The 23,524-nt window shown below is 44.1% G+C and overlaps 1 protein-coding gene across 2 annotated transcripts in view; it reads left to right on the forward strand.

Annotated features, from left to right (window-relative positions):
* The window catches only part of UBE3C (ubiquitin protein ligase E3C), a 76,150-nt gene that overhangs the window by 10,277 nt on the left and 42,349 nt on the right, over positions 1-23,524 (forward strand). For both annotated transcript variants that reach the window (XM_066385636.1, XM_066385638.1), the window contains exons 3-13: positions 330-404; positions 870-1,016; positions 5,316-5,431; positions 6,764-6,921; positions 7,596-7,749; positions 8,146-8,351; positions 9,052-9,206; positions 11,960-12,147; positions 18,846-18,932; positions 21,435-21,592; positions 21,746-21,972. In XM_066385636.1, the coding sequence (XP_066241733.1) occupies positions 330-404; positions 870-1,016; positions 5,316-5,431; positions 6,764-6,921; positions 7,596-7,749; positions 8,146-8,351; positions 9,052-9,206; positions 11,960-12,147; positions 18,846-18,932; positions 21,435-21,592; positions 21,746-21,972 (1,671 nt within the window). The remainder of the gene's footprint in view (positions 1-329; positions 405-869; positions 1,017-5,315; positions 5,432-6,763; positions 6,922-7,595; positions 7,750-8,145; positions 8,352-9,051; positions 9,207-11,959; positions 12,148-18,845; positions 18,933-21,434; positions 21,593-21,745; positions 21,973-23,524) is intronic.

A 23,524-nucleotide genomic window follows, 5' to 3' on the forward strand; every position in this document is an offset into this window, starting at 1 on the left:
TCCATTAAATGAAGTAGCCATGAATAGGCAGTTCCATACAGACAGAACATTCCAGTGGTTGCCAGGGGCATGGGAGTGGGGGTGGAGGGTGGGGACCAGGAGGACTACTACTGGATACATGGGGTTTTAGGGGATTGGTTGGTAAAAGTGTTCTAAAATTAGATAGTGGTGGTTGCATAAATTTGTATGTTAGAAATTGGTGATGCACACTTAAAAGAGTGAAGTCTGTGGTATGTGAGTTATATAGCTGTAATTTTTTAAGTCTTTACTAAATAAATGTCATTTTCACTGATTCTGATTGATTATTACCTCTTTCCTCTTCTATTCAGGAAGAAAGGCGAAGACTGAAAAATGCAATAATTATCCAGTCATTTATCCGAGGCTATCGAGACAGAAAGCAGCAAGTGAGTCTGATTATAAACTGAGAAAGAGTTGGAAAGGCATGTGAGAGCTTATCTTAAATACTTGCCTTGGATTCTTAGGAGTGGAATCCATTTTGTATGTATTTTTCTATACCTGTTTAGTGAACATTAATGTTGATAATAGCGTTTCCCCCAATAACTAATTTTATTCACTTAGATTTATTTAAAGACTTAAAGGTAGGGGAGTTGTTGTATTTTTTTAATAATAATAAAATACAAACAGGCCAGCTTGAGCTAAAGGTCTAAATGGGAGGACATGGTGGGGGACTGTCCTGGTGGGTGCTGAGGCTGCTGTTACATTCCAGGTGTTTGGGTTTCATTTAACCTGCCACTGATCCAGTAATGGCACCCTGATTGTCAGTGTCCCCACTCCTGTGGAACAGGGCACGGACACTGCGGCTGTGCCAGTTGCACCCATGGACTGATTTATGCGTCCTTTGTTTTCAGTATTCCATCCAAAGAAGTGCATTTGATCGCTGTGTGAACCTGTCACAGTCCGGTGGCACTTTTTCCATTGCTAATGGTCCCACCCTGACCCTGCTGGTGAGGCGGCTTCTGTTCTTTTACAAACAGAATGAAGACTCCAAACGTTTGGTGAGTGTCAACTGGATTTTCACTTACCCATGTTGAATAATTTCTAGCTTTTAAAAACATCATCAGGTAACCCCTCCAATGTCTCCCTCCCCTTCGTGAGCTTTGCTTCAGCCAGCTGGAGTTGGTCATCTTTGTGGTGATGTGTTTTACCTCTTAAAAATTGGTGCAGGTTGCCTGACCAGGCGGTGACACAGTGGCTAGAGCAGGGGTTCCCAAACTACGACCCACGGGCCACAGTAGGCCCCCTGAGGCCGTTTATCTGCCCCCGCCACACTTTTGGAAGGGGCACCTCTTTCATTGGTGGTCAGTGAGAGGAGCACATTGACCATCTCATTAGTCAAAAGCAGGCCCATAGTTCCCATTGAAATACTGGCCAGTTTGTTGATTTAAATTTACTTGTTTTTTATTTTAAATATTGTATTTGTTCCCTTTTTTTTTTTTACTTTAAAATAAGATATGTGCAGTGTGCATAGGGTTTTGCTCATAGTTTTTTTTTATAGTCCGGCCCTCCAACGGTCTGAGGGACAGTGAACTGGCCCCCTGTGTAAAAAGTTTGGGCACCCCTGGGCTAAAGCATCGGACTGGGACACGGAGGACCCAGGTTTAAAACCCGAAGTGCCAGTTTGAGCATGGGCTCATCTGGTTTGAGCAAGGCTCACCAGCTTGGACCCAAGGTCACTGGCTCGATCAAGGGGTCACTCGGTCTGCTGTAGCCCCCTGGTCAGGGCACATATGAGAAAGCAATCAATGAAAAACTAAGGTGCCACAACAAAGAATTGATGCTTCTCATCTCTCTCCCTTCCAGTCTGTCTGTCCCTCTCTCTGTCTCTGTCACAAGAAAAAAAAATTGGTGCAGGTCTTCAATAGATTCGTTTGTTTTTTATTGTGGGGAAGTGGAATAGTATGTTGAGTCATTCACCAAGCACAAACAAATGACAGCCGTCAACACGTGTTTTCACACAGAGCTTCCACATCCGTGCCTTCAGAGACTGTGCAGCAAATCCTAAATACTGCAGCTGTCATCTGTAAATACTTGAGTGTATATTCCTAAATTATAGGCTCTTTTTCTTAAAACATCCAAAATATTGAACTTTGTAGCTTTTCACGTCAGTGATGAAGAGCAGTGTGTGAGTGATGGGGAACATATTCGGACGCGCCGATGGGTAATTGGTTTGGAGGCCAGAGGAATACCATACTGCTTATTGGCCTCAGGTTCAGCATTGCTTCCCAAGGGAACTAGGGAGGAACTCTCCACGAACTGGAGCTGATCAAGAGAGGAAGTGCCGGCGGCTTCCTCATGCCTAGGACTTCCTGAGTGCCGGCTCTTTCCAGACTGTCTGAAGTTTAGGAGAAGCAGCATCAGAAAAGTACAACAGCCTGACCAGGCGGTGGTGCAGTGGATAGAGCGTCGGACTGGGATGCGGAGGACCCAGGTTCAAGACCCTGAGGTCGCCAGCTTGAGCGCGGGCTCATCTGGTTTGAGCAAAGCTCACCAGCTTGGACCCAAGATTGCTGGCTCAAGCAAGGGGTTACTTGGTCTGCTGAAGGCCCATGGTCAAGGCACATATGAGAAAGCAATCAATGGCCTGACCTGTGGTGGCGCAGTGGATAAAGCGTCAACCTGGAAATGCTGAGGTCGCCGGTTCGAAACCCTGGGCTTGCCTGGTCAAGGCACATATGGAAGTTGATGCTTCCAGCTCCTCCCCCCCTTCTCTCTCTCTGTCTCTCCTCTGTCTCTCCCTCTCCTCTCTAAAAAAATGAATAAATAAATAAATAAAATAAGAATCCTTGCAAAAATTTAAAAAAAAGAAAGAAAGCAATCAATGAACAACTAAGGTGTCGCAACGAAAAGCTAATAATGATTGATGCTTCTCATCTCCATTCCTGTTTGTCTCTATCTATCCCTCTCTCTGACTCTCTCTCTGTCTCTGTAAAAAAGAAAAAGAAAATTGAAAAAAAAAAAAGAAGTATGACAGCGATCATCTGCTTTCTTGCTGGGAGAGTTCGTCCCTGCTTGTGTACTCGGATCCTGGAGCCTGCAGGGTCACCATGTGCACAGGCAGGCAGGCGCAGGGGGTGTCAGCTGGTCGTCTCCCAGGGTGTACCTTGGAGGACGGCCTCTGCCATCTCCAGGTACAAACAAGGCCTAGCAGCCCTCCTATGGGGCTCCCCTGGTTGCAGCTGCACGGTCCTGCCTCTGCAGCCACAGCTGGGGAACTGGGGGAGGAACGCATGTGAACTCCAGACCTTAATCAAATACAAGGCAAATGCTCTTGTGCAGAGTCTGAAACCCTAAAGAGAATTAAAGCCAGCAAACCTGGTTAATATGACAAAAGTGAACTTGAATGTTGAATTTGCAAACAAAATGCAAGCACAATAAGTAAATCATAGGTTCCCTCATTTCCACCTAAGGGGAGAAGTGTGGTGCCACTTCTGGTAGCTCCTCTGAGAGGCTCTGTGCAGAACTAAGCGTAGCTTCCCTGTCCTCACCTCCTCCTCTGTTTATCTTAATGACCTTACATGTGACCTCTGCTGAAATGGTATATTGTGAATATTTTTTTTGTGTGTACAGTGTTTTTGAATTATTCTGGAGTTGATAGTGGCTTCGTTGTTGTTTAGTTTTCTTGGGATCACTTGGTAAAGTCTCCTTCCACTGGTACTGTAGAGTGCTTCCATGTAGTCCCCATGACTAGAGATGCCAGGCCGTCCACCTCTGCTCCCCGAGTGGCACCCCCCAAGCTGTTCTCCTGGGAAGGCCTCTTGATTGGCTGCCATGTCAGGTGCCCCTTCCCCAGGTCCTGTTCTGCTTTCTCGGTTTGCCCCCTTGTTCTGTTGGTGCATATCCTTGTTCTTGCCCCTGAGAAAGGATGAATATGGAGGAAAGTTTTTTGTGTTTTTTTTTAAGGAGGAAAGTTTTTAAAACTTGCCCGCAGTTAGTAAATAGCAGAAAGGCAAGCCAGATGTTTACTGTCATGGAACTGCAACTCTCTGGTAGGTATTGGTGCGTTTGTCTCGGTTGTGAACACCAAGTCCAGTCCAGAGATGTTCAAGGAAAGTGTCATACTGCTGTAGGCTTTTGTTTAGTTTCATAGACAACTTGAAATATCACTGCTTGATTAACATATTCCTAACCTTATTCTTATATTTCCTAACATTGCCCTTTAGCCTTTTACAATGTTTAGTTACTGAATGTTTTATTTTTATTTGTTAGTAGATAGTACACATTTCAGAATGTATTACATGTCAGGTAGAGTAATAAGTGTATCAATCATACTAGTTCCTGAGGAAAATGAACATGATAGCTACGGACACCTCAGGAAGAGAGCTTGTGTGTAGGCAGGTTAATATTTGGAGTGGGTCACAGTTACTTCCACCCAACTGAAGACACACTTTAATTAGGTATGCAGAACACTTTTGCATACTCTAAAGAAAGGTTATATAGCCCATTTATAACTAGATGCATTTAAGAGGCTATCTTAATTTTAACAGGTTCTGAATAGGTCTTAGGAACCAATAACATTTTTACAAATAAAGTAGAAGAGATTGCTTGTTGGGTATTGAGTTTTCAGAATCATTGTGGCAGCTGCATCCATCCTAGTAGGCCCCCTGGATGCAAGGTGGACGGAAATCTGTCTGATACTTGCTAAACTCACTTGCCAGCCATCCTGTCTAGGGAATGGGGAGTCTGGCCCCTGAACATACACTTGAACTTTTTTTTCCCCAGCTGTGTTGAGGTACAGTTTACAAAATCATAAGATACTTAAAGCGTACTCCGTGGTGATTTTATGTCCATAAACACTGTCAGAGGGTTCTTCCCACCTAAATAAACACATCCATCACCTCAAATGCTACATACCTGAATTTCTTTCTCCTGGGAACAGTGGAGCCATCTGAGTGCCTTTCCTACCAGAATTTCACAGAGTTAGGGAAGTGGAGTGCGCAACAGGAAGAGACGCTAGAGACACAGAGGAAGGAAAAGGGAAGAGGAGAAGCAGATGCCGTGTGGCTAGGAATAACACTGTTGATTTCTCCTGCATTTTATTAGGGATTGCTGATTTTGCAAATGAACTCTTTCTGTTTCAGATACCTGAGTTTTAAGTGTACTTTGTTTTAGTAATAAATGTAGTAACGTAGCTTAATGCCCAGATGCCATTTTTAGGTGGACAGTCAACAGTGTCTGCATCCTGCTCAGTAACCCTGACCCACAGGGTTTGTGTTTGTGACGTGTCTATTTCCCACTGAGGAAGTCTGGCTCACTGTGTGGGTGAGAGCTGTGACCTGTGTGCTTTGTTCTTGCAGATATGGATATACCAGAACCTGATTAAGCACAGCTCGCTGTTTGTCCAGCAGCTGGACGGATCCGACAGACTCACATGCTTGTTTCAGATCAAGAGGCTGATGAGCCTCTGTTGCAGGTAAGTCCTGTCGTGGTAGGGAACATGTGTAAGCATGGTGATCACATTGAATGGCTGGATGAACACCATCTGTTTTGTTTTCTGCAACAGTGGGGTTTGTTGTGTGTTTCTGATACCATGGCGTATTCTGTGTGTTACAACTTTCACTCCTGGTGAACCTGCCCTGTAGAAATTAAAATGTAGGTATAAACACCATCTAGGAAAGACTTTCTCTCAAGTGTACCCTAGGATAATGGTGTGAGGTAGCCAATTCCCAGTTCCTGGAGAATCGACTGGCCAGGGGAGAGGCCTCCTGCTGAGAGAACGGTTCCCTTTGCCCAGGGTCTCTGCCGAAACACGGGCCCTGTAAAGTCGGCCTTCCATCAGGCTCTCAGTACGACCTGTGTATGGCCTTGATAAGTCACTTCCATGACTTCCTTGGATTTTCAGTCTACAAAGTAGCACACTTAAGTGATGGGAGCTGTAGTGCTGAATGAAACAGCAGATTTTATCATTTTTAAACAACTGCTGTGTCTGCACAGCAGCAAACTTTTCTAATGATTCTGAGCCTTCAATATGATTTCACTTAATTTTCCAGAAGCTGCATATAGTAAAGTTTATTTAGAATTGCTGTCAAACCTTGTCCTTATTAACTGACTTTTCCAAAATATGTAGCTTGTCCAAAGTAGAGAACCTGATAGAAGAGAGAGAACCCAGAGGATCCCAGATCCCAGGAATTTCCATTTCTTCCTAACACCGTGTGTTTTGGGGGGGAAACTTTTACTTTGAAAAATATATTGTATGTACCTATAGCAGCGATTTTCAACTGGTGTGCTGCAAGAATTTTTGAAACATGCAATGCCTGACTACTTAGGGGTACTGACCTCTTTTTCCCTTAGATTGTCACATCAAAAATGACAGCAGCCAACACAATAGCCACTCCAAATTATACCTATTTTTTTTTGTCAAGTCAGCAAAAAAAAGGTATTTTATTTTATTTTATTTTATTTTTTGGTGTGCTGCAGAATTTTAGTAACTAGTTCGTGTGTGCCATGAGTTGAAGCAGGTATAAAATCACTGGGCTAGAGGAGTCGGCAGACATTTTATGTAAATGCCTGGATGGCAGACACTTTAAACCTGTGGCCACCTCTGGTCTCTGAGTACTTCCTTTTCCGTACAACCCTGCATAGTTCTTTTGTTTTCTTACCTGAGTTGGGCATGTTTTCAGAGATTTTCGGTATAAGAACAGAGTGGCTCACACAGTTAGCATAGTGAATGACTGTGATTTAAGGGAACTGGGTGATATGTGCCCTCCAGTAAGTATGTGAATACTTTTTTTGCTTGTTTTCACAGGTTACTGCAGAACTGTAATGACGACAGTTTGAATGTTGCACTTCCAATGAGAATGCTTGAGGTGTTTTCATCCAAGAACACTTACTTGCCTGTTTTACAAGATGCTAGCTATGTGGTGTCAGTAATTGAACAAGTTTTGCACTACATGATTCAAAATGGTAAGTGGTGGGTGGGTCAGAGCTGGGCTAAGCTCGAGCTGGCCAAGGGGGTGGTGACGTGGACCAGGATGCGAGGTGCAGCTTGCACACTCTGAGCATCCAGTGTGACCAGGCACAGAAGCGGCGTGCGCAGTTGAGACAGTGTCTGCGTTGCAGGGGGCAGGAGATGTACGAGCTGGGATCTGTCTCACTGAGAGCAGTTGAGTTGTCACCTTAGTTCACAGAGAAGAGGAAGATACCTAGTTTATTTGAATCTCTTCCTAACCCGCTGGTAAAACTTTTACACACTGACAGTCTTCTTAGGAGGACCACATTACCTAGCACATGACCTTCCTGTGAGGGCCCATCGGAGAGATTGTGAAACATGCAGTCCTGTCCTGACGGCACAGAGATGGTGCTGTCCAGGGTTTGCGTCCAGCTGCGTGGGGGTCAGTGGTTCTCTGTGGTGGGTTGTTGACGCTGGCTAATGTATACAGAGAGTTCATGCACCTTGTCGGGCTACTTATATGTTTGTCTGTAAAGTTTGCTTCATAAAAAGTTGAATTAAAAGTTAAAGAATTCACTTAAATTCGGACCGATAAGAGTTTTTTAATAAGTGTTTAAAAACTGACATGTGTTTTTCTTCATTATGAGAAAAGGTACCAAATTTTAAATATTTTTTTTTATTTTTTTAGGGTATTATAGATCTCTCTATTTGTTAATTAACAGCAAGCTTCCATCAAGTATTGAATATTCTGATTTATCTAGAGTTCCTATGGCAAGTACTTTGCTAGAGAATGTTTTAAAACCATTGCACTTTACTTACAACTCCTGTCCAGAAGGTGCCAGGTAAGGATGGGATTTTTTTTTTTTTTTTTTTTTTTGGTAATTTCACAGGATCTGTATCTAACAATAACTTTGACCAGGGTGCTATCCTGAGTAATGGACTTGAAAGTCAAATTTTTACTTTATTAGTGTGGCTCAGTTTGAGGAAATGTGAGCTTTCTGGCCTGTGCCCTGGTACAGAGGTGTAATCAGAGGACTGGGCTGTTTTCCTGCTTTCTGGCAGGTGTCAAAGGTACAGAGACGGGGGAGCATCTTATTAGGGGAGACACAACGGCAGTTCACTCCTGGGTGGTCCAGTTGATACTGAATACTTAGCTTTGGTTAATTGAGAAGGCTAGTTTGGAAGTTCATTTGGATCACGAGTGCTCTGCTTGACCAGCGTGCCATGTCCCTCTCCAGGCAGCAGGTGTTCGCAGCCTTCACAGAGGAGTGTTTGGCGGCCCCCTTCACGGACCAGGTTTTCCACTTTGTCCTTCCCGCACTGGCGGACGCCCAGACTGCATTCCCTTTTGAGCCCTTTCTGGAGGCACTGCTGTCGGTGGAGACCCATGGGGCCGCGCCCTGGCTCTTCTACTTCGTTTTAACCATGGGAGAGAACTACCTGGGTATGAACCTGTCCCAACTGTTGTACCAGACCCCCTGTGTGGGGGTGCTGTAGACAGGTCAGGGGATGCAGCGCAGGGCATGTCATGTCTGTGTGGCTGCAACTCTGTGTCCAGGACAGTGTCCCTGGGAAGGTGCTGGTCACAGCTCAGACCTCTGCTTCTGGCATTTATTCTATAGCCACACGGGCTAGTGGGAATGTCTGCATGTCCGCATCAAGCAGGAGAACTGGTGTGCGTGCAGGCATGGCTCTCGTGTTGGGTACTGTTCTAGAATTACAGCATCTTCCTCTGATACATCCTAGTATAGGGGTCAGGAACCTTTTTGGCTGAGAGAGCCATGAACGCCACATATTTTAAAATGTAATTCTGTGAGAGCCATACAATGACCCATGTACGTTATGTATTCAGTAAAAATTTGGTGTTGTCCCGGAGGACAGCTGTGATTGGCTCCAGCCACTCACAACCATGAACATGAGCGGCAGGAAATGAATGGATTGTAATACATGAGAATGTTTTATATTTTTAATGTTATTATTTTTTTTATTAAAGATTTGTCTGCGAGCCAGATGCAGCCATCAAAAGAGCCACATCTGTCTCGCGAGCCGTAGGTTCCTGAACCCTGTTCTAGTACATGAATGCTTCTGGAAAGCGGTGTTTTGGATTGCTTTTAATTCAGTATGTCTTTGGTTGTTTCACACAGGGACTCTCTCTGAGGAGGGCCTGCTGGTGTACCTGCGAGTCCTGCGGACCTTCCTCGCTCAGCTGCCGACTTCGCCCACCAGCGCCAGCTGTCAAGATTCAGCCAGTGACTCCGAGGATGAGAGCGCAGAGACAGACCCCCAGAGGAGCACACCGGTAAGCTCTGGGCTGCACACATTGGGTTTCCAGATCTGTCTTAACTGTATGCATCCATTTTTATGTAAGTGACACATGAGAGCATTTCTGTTGTGCAGCATTCATACAGCACTGGTAAAGGCCTTCATTCCATGGTCATCACTTCTTCCCCAGACAACTGTACTGGTGATCAGAAGCCCAGAGGCAAGAGTTTGTGGAGGTGCATAGCTTGTGGGTGATTTTTATGCAGAAAAGGGTTCTGTTGTCTGTTAATTTAGTTACTGCTCAGGGAGTATTTCCTAGAAGTGAGGAAGCTGTTGAGAAGGCTGGTCGATATCTCAGGAGGGGCACTTACTGTGTGCCAGGCTCTTGTCTGTTTCTGTAAGAATTTTTAATAATAGCTTTATTGAGATACGCTTTCCCATAAAATTTCTGCTTAAGTGATGTATAGTTCAGTGGAGTTCTTTTAGTATATTAACATAGCTGGGCCTCTGTCACCACAACCCAATCTCAGAGCGTTTCATCATTCTGGAAAGAAACCAGACCCATTAGCACCGCTCTCTACCCCCCAGCCCTAACCCCGGACAGGGAAAAAGGCTGCGTTTCTTCTTACCCTCTCTGGTGAACACCAGTAATGTCTTTTGGTAATTTTTGCCAACTTTATAGATGACAAATGTCATGATTTATTTTTAAATGAATTTTAAGTGCATTCTCACATTTATCTCATGTTTCTGCCAGCATTGTTTACTGTGCATTTTCAAGGGATAAAAAGCTATACATTATCTGTACACGTAATCTGTGTGTCTTACCTGAGTGATAAATCTGTCACCGACCTCTTTTTCTCTTAATTACACAATGGAAATGGCTTGAGGTGTGGCTCTAATAGGTGTTAGGTATTTTTCTGTGAGGTTAACGAGATCTGATCTCAGAAAGGATCCAGGGGGGGGTGGGTCAAGTTTCCAGGGGCACGACATCTTCAGGGAGTCAGGAAGTGAGTAGGCACTGGTACTGTCCCTCCCGGATACAGATGGCTGGTCTCTAGATGCGAAGGCATCTCATCCACCGCAGGGCTTCCTGCGGGGAGGGCACCTCACAGGGCCTCTCTCTGAGCTCAGAGCTCTGCGCCACAACTTTACTGTATGGTCAGAAAAGAGCTGGGGTTTCTGTAAGTGGATGTAGGTGCAGCATTTGTTTTTAGAAGACAGAGTTTTAGTACTTAATGACTTTGTCGAGAACCCACAACATGACAGGTTTCTTTATACACACGTAATGTGTATCCACGTGAGGAAGAGGCATGTTGCTGGCAAGACATCAGGCAGCCCTTCCTCGCTGGACAGCAGCAGAGGGCACAGGCTCTGTGCAGCATTCAGCATGTGCAGTGTGGAGATCTGTTGTTTACATCTTTGGGAGATTTACTTTACAAGAGTGCACTGCCCTGACCGGCTAACTCAGTTTGTTAGAGCATCATCCTGATATGCAAAGTTTGCGGGTTCAGTCCCCACTCAGAGCACCTGCAAGGAAAGATGGATGTTTCTGTCTCCCGGGCTCTCTCTCTCCCTTCTTCTCTCGCTAAAATCAATTTTTAAAAAGTGTGCTACAAAAATAGTAATACTAATGTAGCTCTCTCGTTCTAACCTTTTTTATTAGGTGCATCTTATTTAAAGAGTCAAGTTTGCCAGGTAGAATGTATTACTTTTTATCTCTAAAACAATGGGTTTTTTTTGGTAGATTATTATAAATTATACCCATCCAGGTTTCAAACAGTAGTATAGTCACCAATACCCAATGTTTTACGTATTTTGTTTTCTTCAAGTATGTGTGTGTGTGTGTGTATACATGAAAAGTGTGTATATTTTTGGTTAATACCCAAAATAGGTAAACCATGTAGAGCAGTGGTAGTCAACCTGGTCCCTACCGCCCACTAGTGGGCATTCCAGCTTTCGTGGTGGGAAGTAGAGGAGCAACCAAGTTATAAATAAAAAGATAGATTTAACTATAGTAAGTTGTTTTATAAAGATTTATTCTTTCAAACTTAGTGAAAATCCAACATAAAGTACTTGGTAAGTAATTATTATTATATGCCTTAACTTGCTGTAACTCTGCTTTATAAATTTTATAAAGTAAAGTTACTGCCCTACTTTATAAATCACCATTACTGTGGAACCGGTGGGTGGTTAGAAAATTTTACTACTACCAGAGATAAAAAAGTGGGCGGTAGGTATAAAAAGGTTGACTAGCCCTGATGTAGAGCGTTAGCTCAGGTTTCACTCAGTGAATCAGATCTTCTAGATAAGTTAGGTATGAAATAATAGATTTCTGTATTCATTTAATTGTTTTTAAATAAGTTCTTTAATGTTCTATTTTGCTTAAACTGATTTTTGAAATATATGGAAATTCTATCAATGATCATACATTTGCTCAGATGCAGGCCTAGTACAGTGCAATCTAAAAATATGAAATGAGTTTCTCTTAAAAATGGAAATACTGTCACATCAATAAGCAAAACTGAATAGTCCCAGTTCATGTGGTATTAGCTGGACAAAATTTTGGTCGCTAAAATAGAGAGTGACCATGGGTCACTAGAGTGGATTTCAGGTTGCTTTAATGAGTGTAGTACAGAGCTACTAATGTGTTCATTGTGATGTGGATACTTTTTGGGTAACGCCTACCTTGTATATTGATTTGAAGAAAAATGAGGTCTTGTGTGTTTGTAGTGTAGAGGCGAGTTCTCACCGAGCATCACTAACCTGGAGTAACTTCCTGGTGTGTTTCAGGCAGACGGTAGACTGTCGTTACCGCACATAACAGAGGAGTGTCTGAAAAAGCTGGATACGAAACAGCAGACCAACACGCTGCTCAACCTGGTGTGGAGGGACGCAGCAAGCGAGGAGGCCTTCACGCTGATGGCCTGCATCTGCCACACGCTCATGGTGCAGCAGCGGATGATGGTGCCCAGAGTCAGGCACGTGCGCTGTGCGGGCCAGCACGGGCTCTGGCGTCCTTTGTCCTCCCTCTTTGCTCTGGTCTCAGTCTGTGTCGGTTCGTGTGCTGTTTTCCACCGGCATACGGTGCAGGGTATTCTGTCTGAGCCGTCCATGTCCAATGCGTCAGTTTTCTTTCCCACCCCAGCTTGTTCTGTGTGAGCCCTGTCCTGGCCTCAGAGGCTCTGAGGAGCCCTGGCATGTGTGAACCAGTGGAACCAGTCCTTTTCCTACTGTATCTGGGGAATGAAAGGAGAGTTTGGTCCCAGCCACGTAGTTTAAAAGCTGGGTGCATGCCTGCAACTATAGAACCAATATATGACATATCTTTTTAGGCATTTTTACTGTTTTTATCAGATTGCCTTGGCAATTTAGTCTGGCACTTATATATGTTTACAGTGTGGAGGTGAGTTCTAACCGAACCGACACTTTGAGTGCCAAAAAGTTTATTTTCAAAATGTTGAAATAAACTTTGGAGAGGAGCAAAGCAAACAAGTTAAAATGGCTAATTTGTGCTTAGATAACTGAGAATAATCTTGAACTTTTTTTTTCTTTCTTCTTTAAGTAATAGTTTAGTGGTTTCTTTTCTTTTTTTTTTTCTTTTTTTTTTCTTTTATTTATTTTTCTGAAGCTGGAAACGGGGAGAGACAGTCAGACAGACTCCCACATGCGCCCGACCGGGATCCACCCGGCACACCCACCAGGGGCGATGCTCTGCCCCTCCGGGGCGTCGCTCTGTCGCGACCAGAGCCACTCTAGCGCCTGGGGCAGAGGCTAAGGAGCCATCCCCAGCGCCCAGGCATCTTTGCTCCAATGGAGCCTCGGCTGTGGGAGGGGAAGAGAGAGACAGAGAGGAAGGGGGGGGGGGGGTGGAGAAGCAAAATGGGCGCTTCTCCTGTGTGCCCTGGCCGGGAATCGAACCCGGGTCCCCCGCACACCAGGCCGATGCTCTACCGCTGAGCCAACTGGCCAGGGCCTAGTTTAGTGGTTTCTTAAGAATTTAACAGAAAAGTATTTAGTAAAGGACAGTGCAAAACTGTGTGGTATTTCTAGGACTGAGCGATCCTAAGCGGGTGCTGGGGCCGTGTCAGATGATTTATGTCACTTATATAAACTGCTCATCCACAACATTAAAAAGAGCTGCTTTCATGAGGGAAGTGTTCTTTGAAATGAACTGTATGTGTGGACATCATCTCTAGAATCTAGCTTGTAAACATGAACTGGCCAGCTAATTAGGTACTATCTTAGCGGACTGGTGTTTATTTCTGTGGAAGAAGTGAGAAGCCTGGACGCTGTGGTCCTGACTAGGTGAGGTGACCTGCTCCCCGGGGCTGATTGCAGCAGAGCAGGATGTGAAACTGAGGGGCGTGCCCTGAGCCGGTGCTGGCTTTTACTGCCGCACAAAGTCCACTGCTGTGGGCTGTAGTCACCTGCTCCGGGTACTGTGAGCTGCTCCCAGATGGGCTTGCCTGTGGCCCCGGTTTATGAGCACAACGCCTATTTCCTCCAGGAGTCTTATTTATGGTTTCAATGTATTAGGTTTCAAGTGTTCAGAATGTTTCACATAGCTCATAAAAGAGAAGATAGGCTTACTTGAACAGTTTTAGGTTTTTAACTGCTTCAACTTTTTTCAAAAGGCATTTAAAACAGGTAGTAGATTCCTCCCAGACTCACTTGCAAGGGTTGGGGTTTGCCATTTTACTCTCTGTTCATCATTGATTGCCAGGCTGTATGGACTCTGGAATAATTTCCAAGACGTGTGTTTAAGTGAAAAAAAGGGAAAACAAAGAACAGTGTGAATAATCACCTATTTTCTGTGTGGAAGAGTGTGAAAGTGTGTGTTACTATTCACGTGACTCTGGGTCTTCCTGTTTTTCACTTGAACACCTGTCTTGCAGAGATGTCCACAAGCCACCAGCAGCCCTGGCCATGAGTCCATGCATTGCGGTCCGCGATGCTCCACGGTGTCAGCTTTCTCTCTCCTGGCCCTGCACACCTGTTCCCTGTGCAGACCCATTCTCGGGAGGTTTCCTTGGCTCCTGGACCTTTCCTCCTCAGTTCTCTGCACAAGCCTGCTCTGTGTCTATCTGTCTCAGTCTCAGGGCTTCCTCAGCCTCTTACACTCCCCTTCTGTTCACTTGTTAGTTCTTTTCTGCTCATGGGAGTCTCAAGGTGACCTCTCATACAAGGGGCTTTCGCCCCTTTCTGGAGCTCCGGACTCCGGTTCAGCTGCTGCCAGGGCCTGCCTGCAGACCCCTGCATACCACCTGACCCAGGGTTCATCCTGGGGTGGCCTTATAGGGAGTGCCACAGCGCTTTAGTTAAAATTGGAGGACAAACCCAGTTTCTCGGTCGCACGCACCACAGTCAGTAGTCAGTAGGGCAGTGGCTCAGACCACTGTCAGTGCCCCAGAAAGTCCTGTTCTTGAAGCACTAGCCTGGCCTTTTGGCTGACCTCCGCACCAGGACATGGGACTGAGTTGTCAAAATATAACCCTAATAGACAAATACAGGCTGATGGAAAATGATTTGATGTCAGATGATGGGCACACAACGCAGTCAACAGTTGAAATGTTATAGAGATGTTATCTGAAACCTATGTACTCTTGTTGACCAATGTCACTGCATTGAGTAAATAAATTTAAAAGATATATATGTATTATACACACACACATACACGTATATATATATAGATATATCTTATATATCTATATCTATATCTATATATATATATATATATATATATAGATAGATATATAGATATATATCTTCCCTTTGCATTTGGTGAAAAATTCACACCCCTTAGCTTACTGACTTGTGGAGTACTTTCCTGATACGATGTTTCCTTCACCCCATGAGCCTGCCGCCTCCTGCCTCTCTCCTTCCGCCTGCACTAGTCTCTGAGATGCGTCTTTCTCCTTATCTTACCTTTGTTGTCCAAGCTGTGTATGGGTCATGCTAAGGTGACCGTCTTCCTGAAGCATTCCTAGGAAGAGGTGTAGGTACTGAGAACTTTGCTTTCTTCCAGCCCAGTGAAACTGTCATGATGGAACGTACTCCCTTTTAGAGTACTGATCTTAGGGAGTTAAGTTGACACTTACTGTGGGTAGACGGGTGTGTTCTTTGGCACTTGGCTCTTTTCTGTTACCTAAAAACTTTGGAACAGAATTTTAAGGTAGTGTTAGGGATCAGAGAGGTTGGTGTTATAACGTGCCCGTAGTTTTCTTGCATACACATCAAATCTTAAGGCATCACAGATCAGCTTTATTACAACAGGGTTTTGATATTTCTACCAGAAATGATTAGAATGAGCAGCTTAGTTATGCTGCTGACCATTGTGATGCAGACAGGTGTGTGCCCAGAAATGCAGAAGGTGCCCACAGAGGGAACCACTTTTGGTTTTCCCGTGATCCTATTTGCTTTTATTACCGTTGTTTTCAGTATAATCAGTAGATTTAATCGGCTATTGATTGATATTAGGTCATATAGAATTCATGAATTTTTTTAACATTTCCACACACAGTGATGTTATTAGATCTGTTTGAACCACATACAGATGATACCCTGGCAGTGGTCACAGGTGTGCGTCACGTATGTGAAGCAGGGCTGCACCATCAGGCTCGGCAGTGTGACCGGTAGCATTTTCGAACACCTCAGAACTTTCTGAGCATTTGAGAATGATCCCTGATTCATAGGAGATGCACGTAAACCTGGACAAAGCGCACATGATGGCTATTTCAGACTTTCTTTGTGTGCTTGCAAACTCGTGTTAAGAAATAGTAAGGGGCCTGACCAGGTGGTGGCACAGTGGATAGAGTGTCGGACTGGGAGGCGGAAGACCCAGCTTCGAGACCCTGAGGTCGCCAGCTTGAGCACGGGCTCATCTGGTTTGAGCAAAGCTCACCAGCTTGGACCCATGGTCGTTGGGTTGAGCAAGGGGGGTTACTCAGTCTGCTGAAGGCCTGCGGTCAAGGCACATATGAGAAAGCAATCAATGAATAACTAAGGTGTCGCAACGAAAAACTAATGATTGATGCTTCTCATCTCTTTCTGTTCCTGTCTATCTGTCCCTACCTATCCCTCTCTCTGACTTCTCTCTGTCTTTGAGAAAAAAAAGAAATAGTAAGGGGGTGTTGGGGAAGTAGCAGGGTGGTGAGTGCCACTCCCCATTAGCTGCAGCTGCAGCCAGTGGAAAGGCTTATGTCCAAGTCTGTTCATCTTACAGTAAGAGAGCCCGGGTGTTGGGAATGGGCGTGGGCTGTTTGGACTGCGTGTGTCCACAGCTTTGCGTCTGTCCTGCTTCCCACTTGTGAAGATAAAGTTGTTAGCAGGTGGCCTCCAACTGAAGTAGGTCTTAATGTTTTTATTACCATTAAGGAAATTTGGAATTTATTTTTAGTCTTGCATTATGTCAGAAATGAAGTGCATTTTACTACTGCTTTTGCCAACAAAGTGGCTTTGCAAATGTGTCCGGACTGCACCTGTGGCTGCAGGCATGGAAGGTCTTTGGGGGTGGGCTGGTCACATATCTTGTACCTGTGGCGGCTTTACGTGCAGAGGGAGGTCAGAGTGCCTTGTTGTCCCCACCTTTCCTGCCTTTGTGAGAGCTGCTGTCCTCCATGGTGCTCTCCCCATGACCTCAGAGGTCCCTGCAGTCAGCTAGCCTTGCGACCACCTGTCCACAGCACTGCCCTGTGCTGAGTGACTCTCAGGGCGGCCTCAGCTACATAAAGCCTGGTGGCTGATTCTTAACATGCCCCAGCATATGTACAGAGCCTCCAGTTACTCATATACACGTTTTAAGTTGTTTTATTGTCTATTGAGTGATTCATTTTGGAAATACAGTTGTTTCAAAGTTAACTTGAAATACAACTTTTATAGCCATAAAAATGGCCTTTCAGATATATGTGGGAAGATGCTAATTGCAATTTTTTGTGAGAAAATGTGTTATAACAGAATATGTTAGGAGAACCCATTTGTTTATACATGTACACAGAGTATTTGTGCATGATTTATACCAAGGTATTAACTCTGATTCTTGGGAAGATGGGATAAAATGTTGGGGGGTTTTTTGTTGTTTTTTTGCCTTGTTAAAAAATTTTTTTTAAAAGAGCAAAGGAAGCACACCTATTGAAAATATCTAATTTTTCATATTCTTGTGCTAAATTTTGGTATTTATACTTAACACAATTTTAAGAAATCTTGGTATCAGTAAAATTATACTAGATAGTACATTTTTAAAAGAATTCATTTTCTCAACTGAGGAGAAATAAGGCAAGGAACTACTTACTACCTTCTAGGATTCCCTTATGTTAAAAGTTCTCATTTTTCATGCATTTTTTCACTGTTTTCTGTGTTTCCTAGCTAAAGCTCCGTAAAAACAGGCAAACCAGAGTCAGAGCACACTTTCTGTACTAGGTGTGTGATAAGTGTTTTTGGTGTCTCAGAGATATGGGGGGTGACCTTTTTGAAGTGAATTTAGGTGGGAATTTGCTGAGATGGTCACAGCAGAGTTTTGAGCATGCTTGGTAACGCGGCGTGTTTCATTCATCTCCTGAAACTCGCTGTGTTTTTTCATTCTAATTTTTTTTAACATTTCAACATAATTTTGAGACTTTCCCAGATTTCATGGTTGTTGTAGGTGCCTCCAGAGTGAGATCCCATTCCTCTCAGGCCAAACTTGCCTCCCGTCACTCAGCTTCATACGGCTGCCTCTTGCACTTCTAGAAATGTTTTATGCAAGCTTTCCTCTGATTATAACATGGTGACTCAAAAGTGTATCTAAAATGCAGGGTACCACAGAGAGCTAATTTAAAGGTAGGCACAAAGTTTCTTAGTTCTGAAATGAAATTGACATTATACAGAAGGGGATTAACCTTTAAAATATATTTTTAGCCTGACCAGGCGGTGGCACAGTGGATAGAGCGTCGGACTGGGATGTGAAAGACCCAGGTTTGAGACCCCGACGTCACCAGCTTGAGTGTGGGCTCATCTGGTTTGAGCAAAAATTCACCAGCTTGGACCCAAGGTCGCTGGCTCAAGCAAGGGGTTACTCGGTCTGCTGAAGGCCCGTGGTCAAGGCACATAATGAGAAAGCAATCAATGAACAACTAAGGTGTCGCAATGCGCAACGAAAATCTAATGATTGATGCTTCTCATCTCTCCATTCCTGTCCGTCTGTCCCTGTCTATCCCTCACTCTGACTCTCTATCTCTGTAAAAAAAAAAAAAAAAAAAAAATATATATATATATATATTTTTTTTTTACATTCAAATTACTTTTTAGATATCAGTTAACATTAAGAAATATTTTTATATGGTGTTTCAAGAGTGGTGATTTAAAATTAGTTACTGAATATTTGAAGTGTTTGAAGTGTAATTAGTAATAACATGAAGAATAGAAGACGTACTATGTATTATGGTCAGTTGATATGTTGTGACATGTACTCAGAAGGGAGGAGACTCAGCTCCTCTGCTGAGATCGCAGCCACAGCTCAGGGCCGCCTCTGCCTGGGAAGAGGGGGTGCATGAGGTGGTTCCAGGGGTCAGGGCATGAGTGTCGGTGGTAATATAGATTCCACATTCCGAGTGGTCCAGTGTCCTCAGCCTACATACAGCTCTTTTGAAGACGTATCTTGAACGAGTGTTTGCTGACTCTTGTTTCCTCCATTCCTTTTTAGGCTTCTCTACAGCCTCGCCTTTAATGCCCGGTTTCTGAGGCACCTTTGGGCTCTCATATCTTCAATGACAACGCAGATGATCACAGGGTATGTGCTCCCTGGGCTTATAAGCTGAGCTTGAGGATGGGGGAAGTGCTGCCTGACAGCTTACCTATACCTTAATTCCTATTGAAAGGCGAGTCCCAGATGGTCTCGATTTCACACACACAATCGATGCCCGTTTCGTCGTTTATCTGTGTGTGCGGTGAAGAGTATGGCTTCATCAGAGGATAAATCTGTTCTAAAAATCCTGGTCATTTTTGGAAGCCAGAGACTTGAAATTTCTTTGCTCCGTATGACTTTCTGTGCTCTTAATGGTGAGAATGTGGATCTAGAGCCAATGTAACAACATTACAAACATGAAAAGATACCAAGTATTATTATTGAAGTTGGTTTTTAAAAACCTCCGGTTGGAATCACTTGATATTTTTTCATCTGAATTATTATGTAACTTGAAGGTGAGACTCTTTAAGATAGGTATTTTAATTGAGTGAATAATAAGCAGAGAATTGAGTATTTGTGATAAACTGCCTTAAGCCGTTATCATGTTGAATGTCTCCTCTGTCATAAGTCCAAACTGATCCCATGTCATGAAGAAAGGAGATGTGGGTAACTCAGTTTACTGGAGACTAAATTTCAAAAGGCAGATGCTTATGATGCTCATGTTCTAGCTTTGGAAAGACAACTTTCTGTTTTGTTTTTGTTTCTTGGGCCGTTTGTTTGCTTGTTTGTTTGTTTATGGAGAGGAGGGACAAGAAGTCGAAAGAAGGAATTTTTGGTGAGTGAGGGTGGGGTGCCCAAAACCCAGGCGTTCAGTCATCTGAAGTGGGATTGGGTGTGTGGCATGTTAGATGATGCAGAAGTCTTGCATTGAGGGTTCTGGACCTCGAGCTTCCTGGAGTGGTTTGTGGAGAGAGGAGTATCCCCTCTTAGTGCCTTATTTTCAATGACAAGCTACCCTGTCCACATCACCTATTGCTGCTAATGAAGGAGAGTATGTTTTAATAGCACGGCTTTGAGGCACTTTCCTGGGTTTGCTTGTTTTTTTTCATTTAATTTTAATGCATCCTAAGTGAGTGAAAGGAGTTTTACTGATACCTCTGCAGCTGATGAAACTCACAGAGGCTCGGTGGTTCGCCCATATCAACAGTGAGTTGCAGAAGCAAAGAGTTGAGAGAAACCTGATAATATTCCTCCTGTATCTCTTCATTTTCAAGTTAAAGTGTAAGGCTTTTATTTATTTATTTTTTAAGTGTAAGGCTTTTAGGTGTGTTGTGTTTTGCTTTTGGTGCACTTCAGCCACTTATGACTATGCCAGGCTTGGCTCTCATGAGTGACAGGTTTGCTTAAGGCAAAAGGAGATTGGGGATCCTTGGGACAGGAAATGACCACTGGCCTGTGAGTGTCTCTGCTTAGCAAAGGAGGCCCTGCCCCAGCTCTGCCGAGGGTGCCTGTGCTCATGGTGACTGTCTTGTCTCATGCTAGGGAGGTGGACTCATGGTATGTGGAAGATGAGATATTTTATACAGACTTTTAAGAAACTATTTTTAAAAAGCCAATGTGAGAATTTGAGTTTCTCTTGACTTGCTTAATTTATTAAAATAAAGTCCCTCAAGAAACTTGGAATGATGTATTAATTAATCCTCATGAATAACCCATCATACTTTTAGAATAAAATGCCTGATTTTTCTGAACATACATGGAGTTGAACTTGAAACAGTTCTATAGGAAGAGATACACAGCTGGGACTTCTGAGCGTTCGTGAGGGAAGGACTATTGACTCAGAGGGGCTGGGCTGAGGGCATGTTATCTGTCCGCTCCAGGTGTGGGTCTGGGCCTGGGTTCGAGGCCTAGGCATCTGCATTCTCACAGGCTCCTCGGTACCTGAGATGCAGAGATAAGGGACGCAGGGCCAATGGGTTCTACTTGCTGTTAGACATTCTTTTAGCAACACCACACTGAGGGGCTCTGTACTGGGTACGATCAGCGTGGGTGCTCTGACCCCAAGCCTGGCCCAGAACGGAATTAATGTCGTATTTTGTTGATGTTAGTAAAAATAATAGTTTGTCTTTTAGTTGCCTTTTTACTAAATGCAGAACTACAAAAAGAGGTACTGTTGATGAACAAATAATATTCAAGGGACCAAAATGATCTGCCTTCATTGAATGTGTTAAACAGAAGGGAAAAGGGGATTTCAACAAAAAGGCAAAGTGTGCGTCCATAGTGGCTTCCCCGAGGGCTGTGCTTGGGCCCACAGCTCACTCTCAGACTCCAGACATTCGTAAAGAGCAGCAGTGGCTCTTCGTTTTTTATTTGTTATTTATTGACCTATATTGTTAGAAGGACTTAACCTTCCCTCTAAGTCAATTCATTGCTAGTATAAATGTTCTTTTCCCTGATTATATTTGTCTGGGGTCATGCCCTAATTCGTTCCCAAACCGGAGCTGATCTGCCTGCCCACAGCGACACAGTGGACAGAGCATTGACTCAGAGTGCTGAGGTCGCCAAACCAGAGCTGATGTGGAACTCCCTGTGTTCTACCCCGTCAAGGTCGATGGTGCCCCTGCTGCAGGTGATGTCCAGGGGCTCCCCCATGTCGCTGGATGACTCGCGTCGCATCATTCCGCTCTTCTACCTCTTCAGCTCCTTGTTCAGCCACTCACTGATCTCCATACACGATAATGAATTCTTTGGTGACCCCATAGAAGGTGAGACTTGGAGGAATCGGCTTGTTGCTGGCCCCTTGGCCTCCCCGTTTCCATAGACAATAGAGACGTTTCAGTCCTTTAAGACATTGGGAGTGTGTTGAGAAGTTTTTCTTAAATTGTGGTGGGTAATTGGATCTTGTTTTTTGATCGTAGGTCAAAGACAATCCTCCCTGATGCCTTTCACTTTAGAAGAGCTGATCGTGCTGTCCCGTTGCCTTCGGGACGCCTGTTTAGGGATCATCAAGTTGGCTTACCCGGAGTCGAAGCCGGAGGTCCGAGAGGAGTACGTCACTGCATTCCAGAGCATTGGGGTGACTGCGAGCGCTGAGATGCACCAGTGCGTCCAGATGGAGCAGAAGCGGTGGATCCAGCTGTTTAAGGTAGGTCTGGCATCCACCCCAGGGCCAGAGACGTGCAGGGCTCACACGTCCTCCTGTTGGATGGGCGGACACTTGTTTACAGAACCTGGAAATTAACAAGACCCGTTTTACATTTGCCTCTTTTGTGGATGCTATTTTAGCTGTTTAAATGTAGTTGGGTTTTTTTTAATTTGTTGGGGTGACGTTGGTTAATAAGATCATACAGATTTCAAGTGCACATCTCTGTGCTACATGATCTATATACTGCATTGTGTGCCCACCACTCAAAGCCACCAGTGTCACTGTGGATTTGATTCCTTTGACCCTTTTTTACCCTGCCCCCCCAAACCTTTTCTACCCATCTTTTTAAAGCCTCGTTTTTACATTGTTAACTGCATCTCAGTTGCTCCAAATACTTTTCATGACAAGGTAAAGTACAAATAAATTTGTTTTTGTTTGTTTTTGTTTTGTTTTTACAGGGACAGAGAGAGTCAGAGAGAGGGATAGATAGGGACAGACAGACAGGAACGGAGAGAAGATGAGAAGCATCAATCACCAGTTTTTCGTTGCGACACCTTAGTTGTTCATTGATTGCTTTCTCATATGTGCCTTGACCGGGGGCTTTCAGTAGACTGAGTAACTCCTTGCTGGAGCCAGCGACCTTGGGTCCAAGCTGGTGAGCTTTTTGCTCAAGCCAGATGAGCCCACGCTCAAGCTGGCAACCTCGGGGTCTCGAACCTGGGTCCTTCCGCATCCCAGTCCAACGCTCTATCCACTGCGCCACCGCCTGGTAAGGCCAAATAAAATTTTTAATGTTATTCTTATTTTGCACTAAAAGACCTCTTACAGATTTTATTTTTTTTTAACCTTTTAAGAAATTAACACAGGTGGAATAATGTCATCAATGTAATGAAAGTTGAATATAAATTATTTTAAAATATCATTATCATCACCTTTCACCTTGCAGAACAGGCATTTACGCATTGCCACGGTGGGCATGTTGGCAGGAAACCACCAGCACCGGGAGGGACTGTAAACTATCAGAGGAGAAGAAAGAAAAGGAAAAGGGTGCTTGACTTGCCATGAAATTTCTGCAGCAAACACATCCAGTCAGCTAAAATCACTCATTAAAGGAGCAGGAGCAGAAGAAATGCATTTTCCAAATTGAATGCTAGATTTACAGTCCGTTTAGTGCCGGTGACCTCTCGCGCACTAATGTTCAGTTCGAGTCATCAGCTGTCCCTTTAGGTCTTTTATCACCACTTTTGTCAAGCTATCTATTTAATTGAAAGAAGTTAATTGAATGAAAATGATCAACTAAGCTTGTATTAATATTGCTAATGGAACTTTCTTCTTGGCCATGTTTGGAGAAAGATGTCAGGCTAGACTTTAGGAAAGGCCCATTAATGCTTGCACTTAACCTGATGGGCTAATTAAGGACTGCTTATTCATCGTATGAGCACACGGCCGTCTCTGTCCAGCCGTCCGGCCTGGTTTTACAGCACATTTCACTTACGGGCACGGGCATTAGCTGCAGAGAGAGGAACTGATAATGTCGTGATTACACTGAATG

This window comes from Saccopteryx leptura, chromosome 5 (assembly GCF_036850995.1).
Source record: "Saccopteryx leptura isolate mSacLep1 chromosome 5, mSacLep1_pri_phased_curated, whole genome shotgun sequence".
In the NCBI taxonomy this organism is placed as follows: domain Eukaryota; kingdom Metazoa; phylum Chordata; class Mammalia; order Chiroptera; family Emballonuridae; genus Saccopteryx; species Saccopteryx leptura.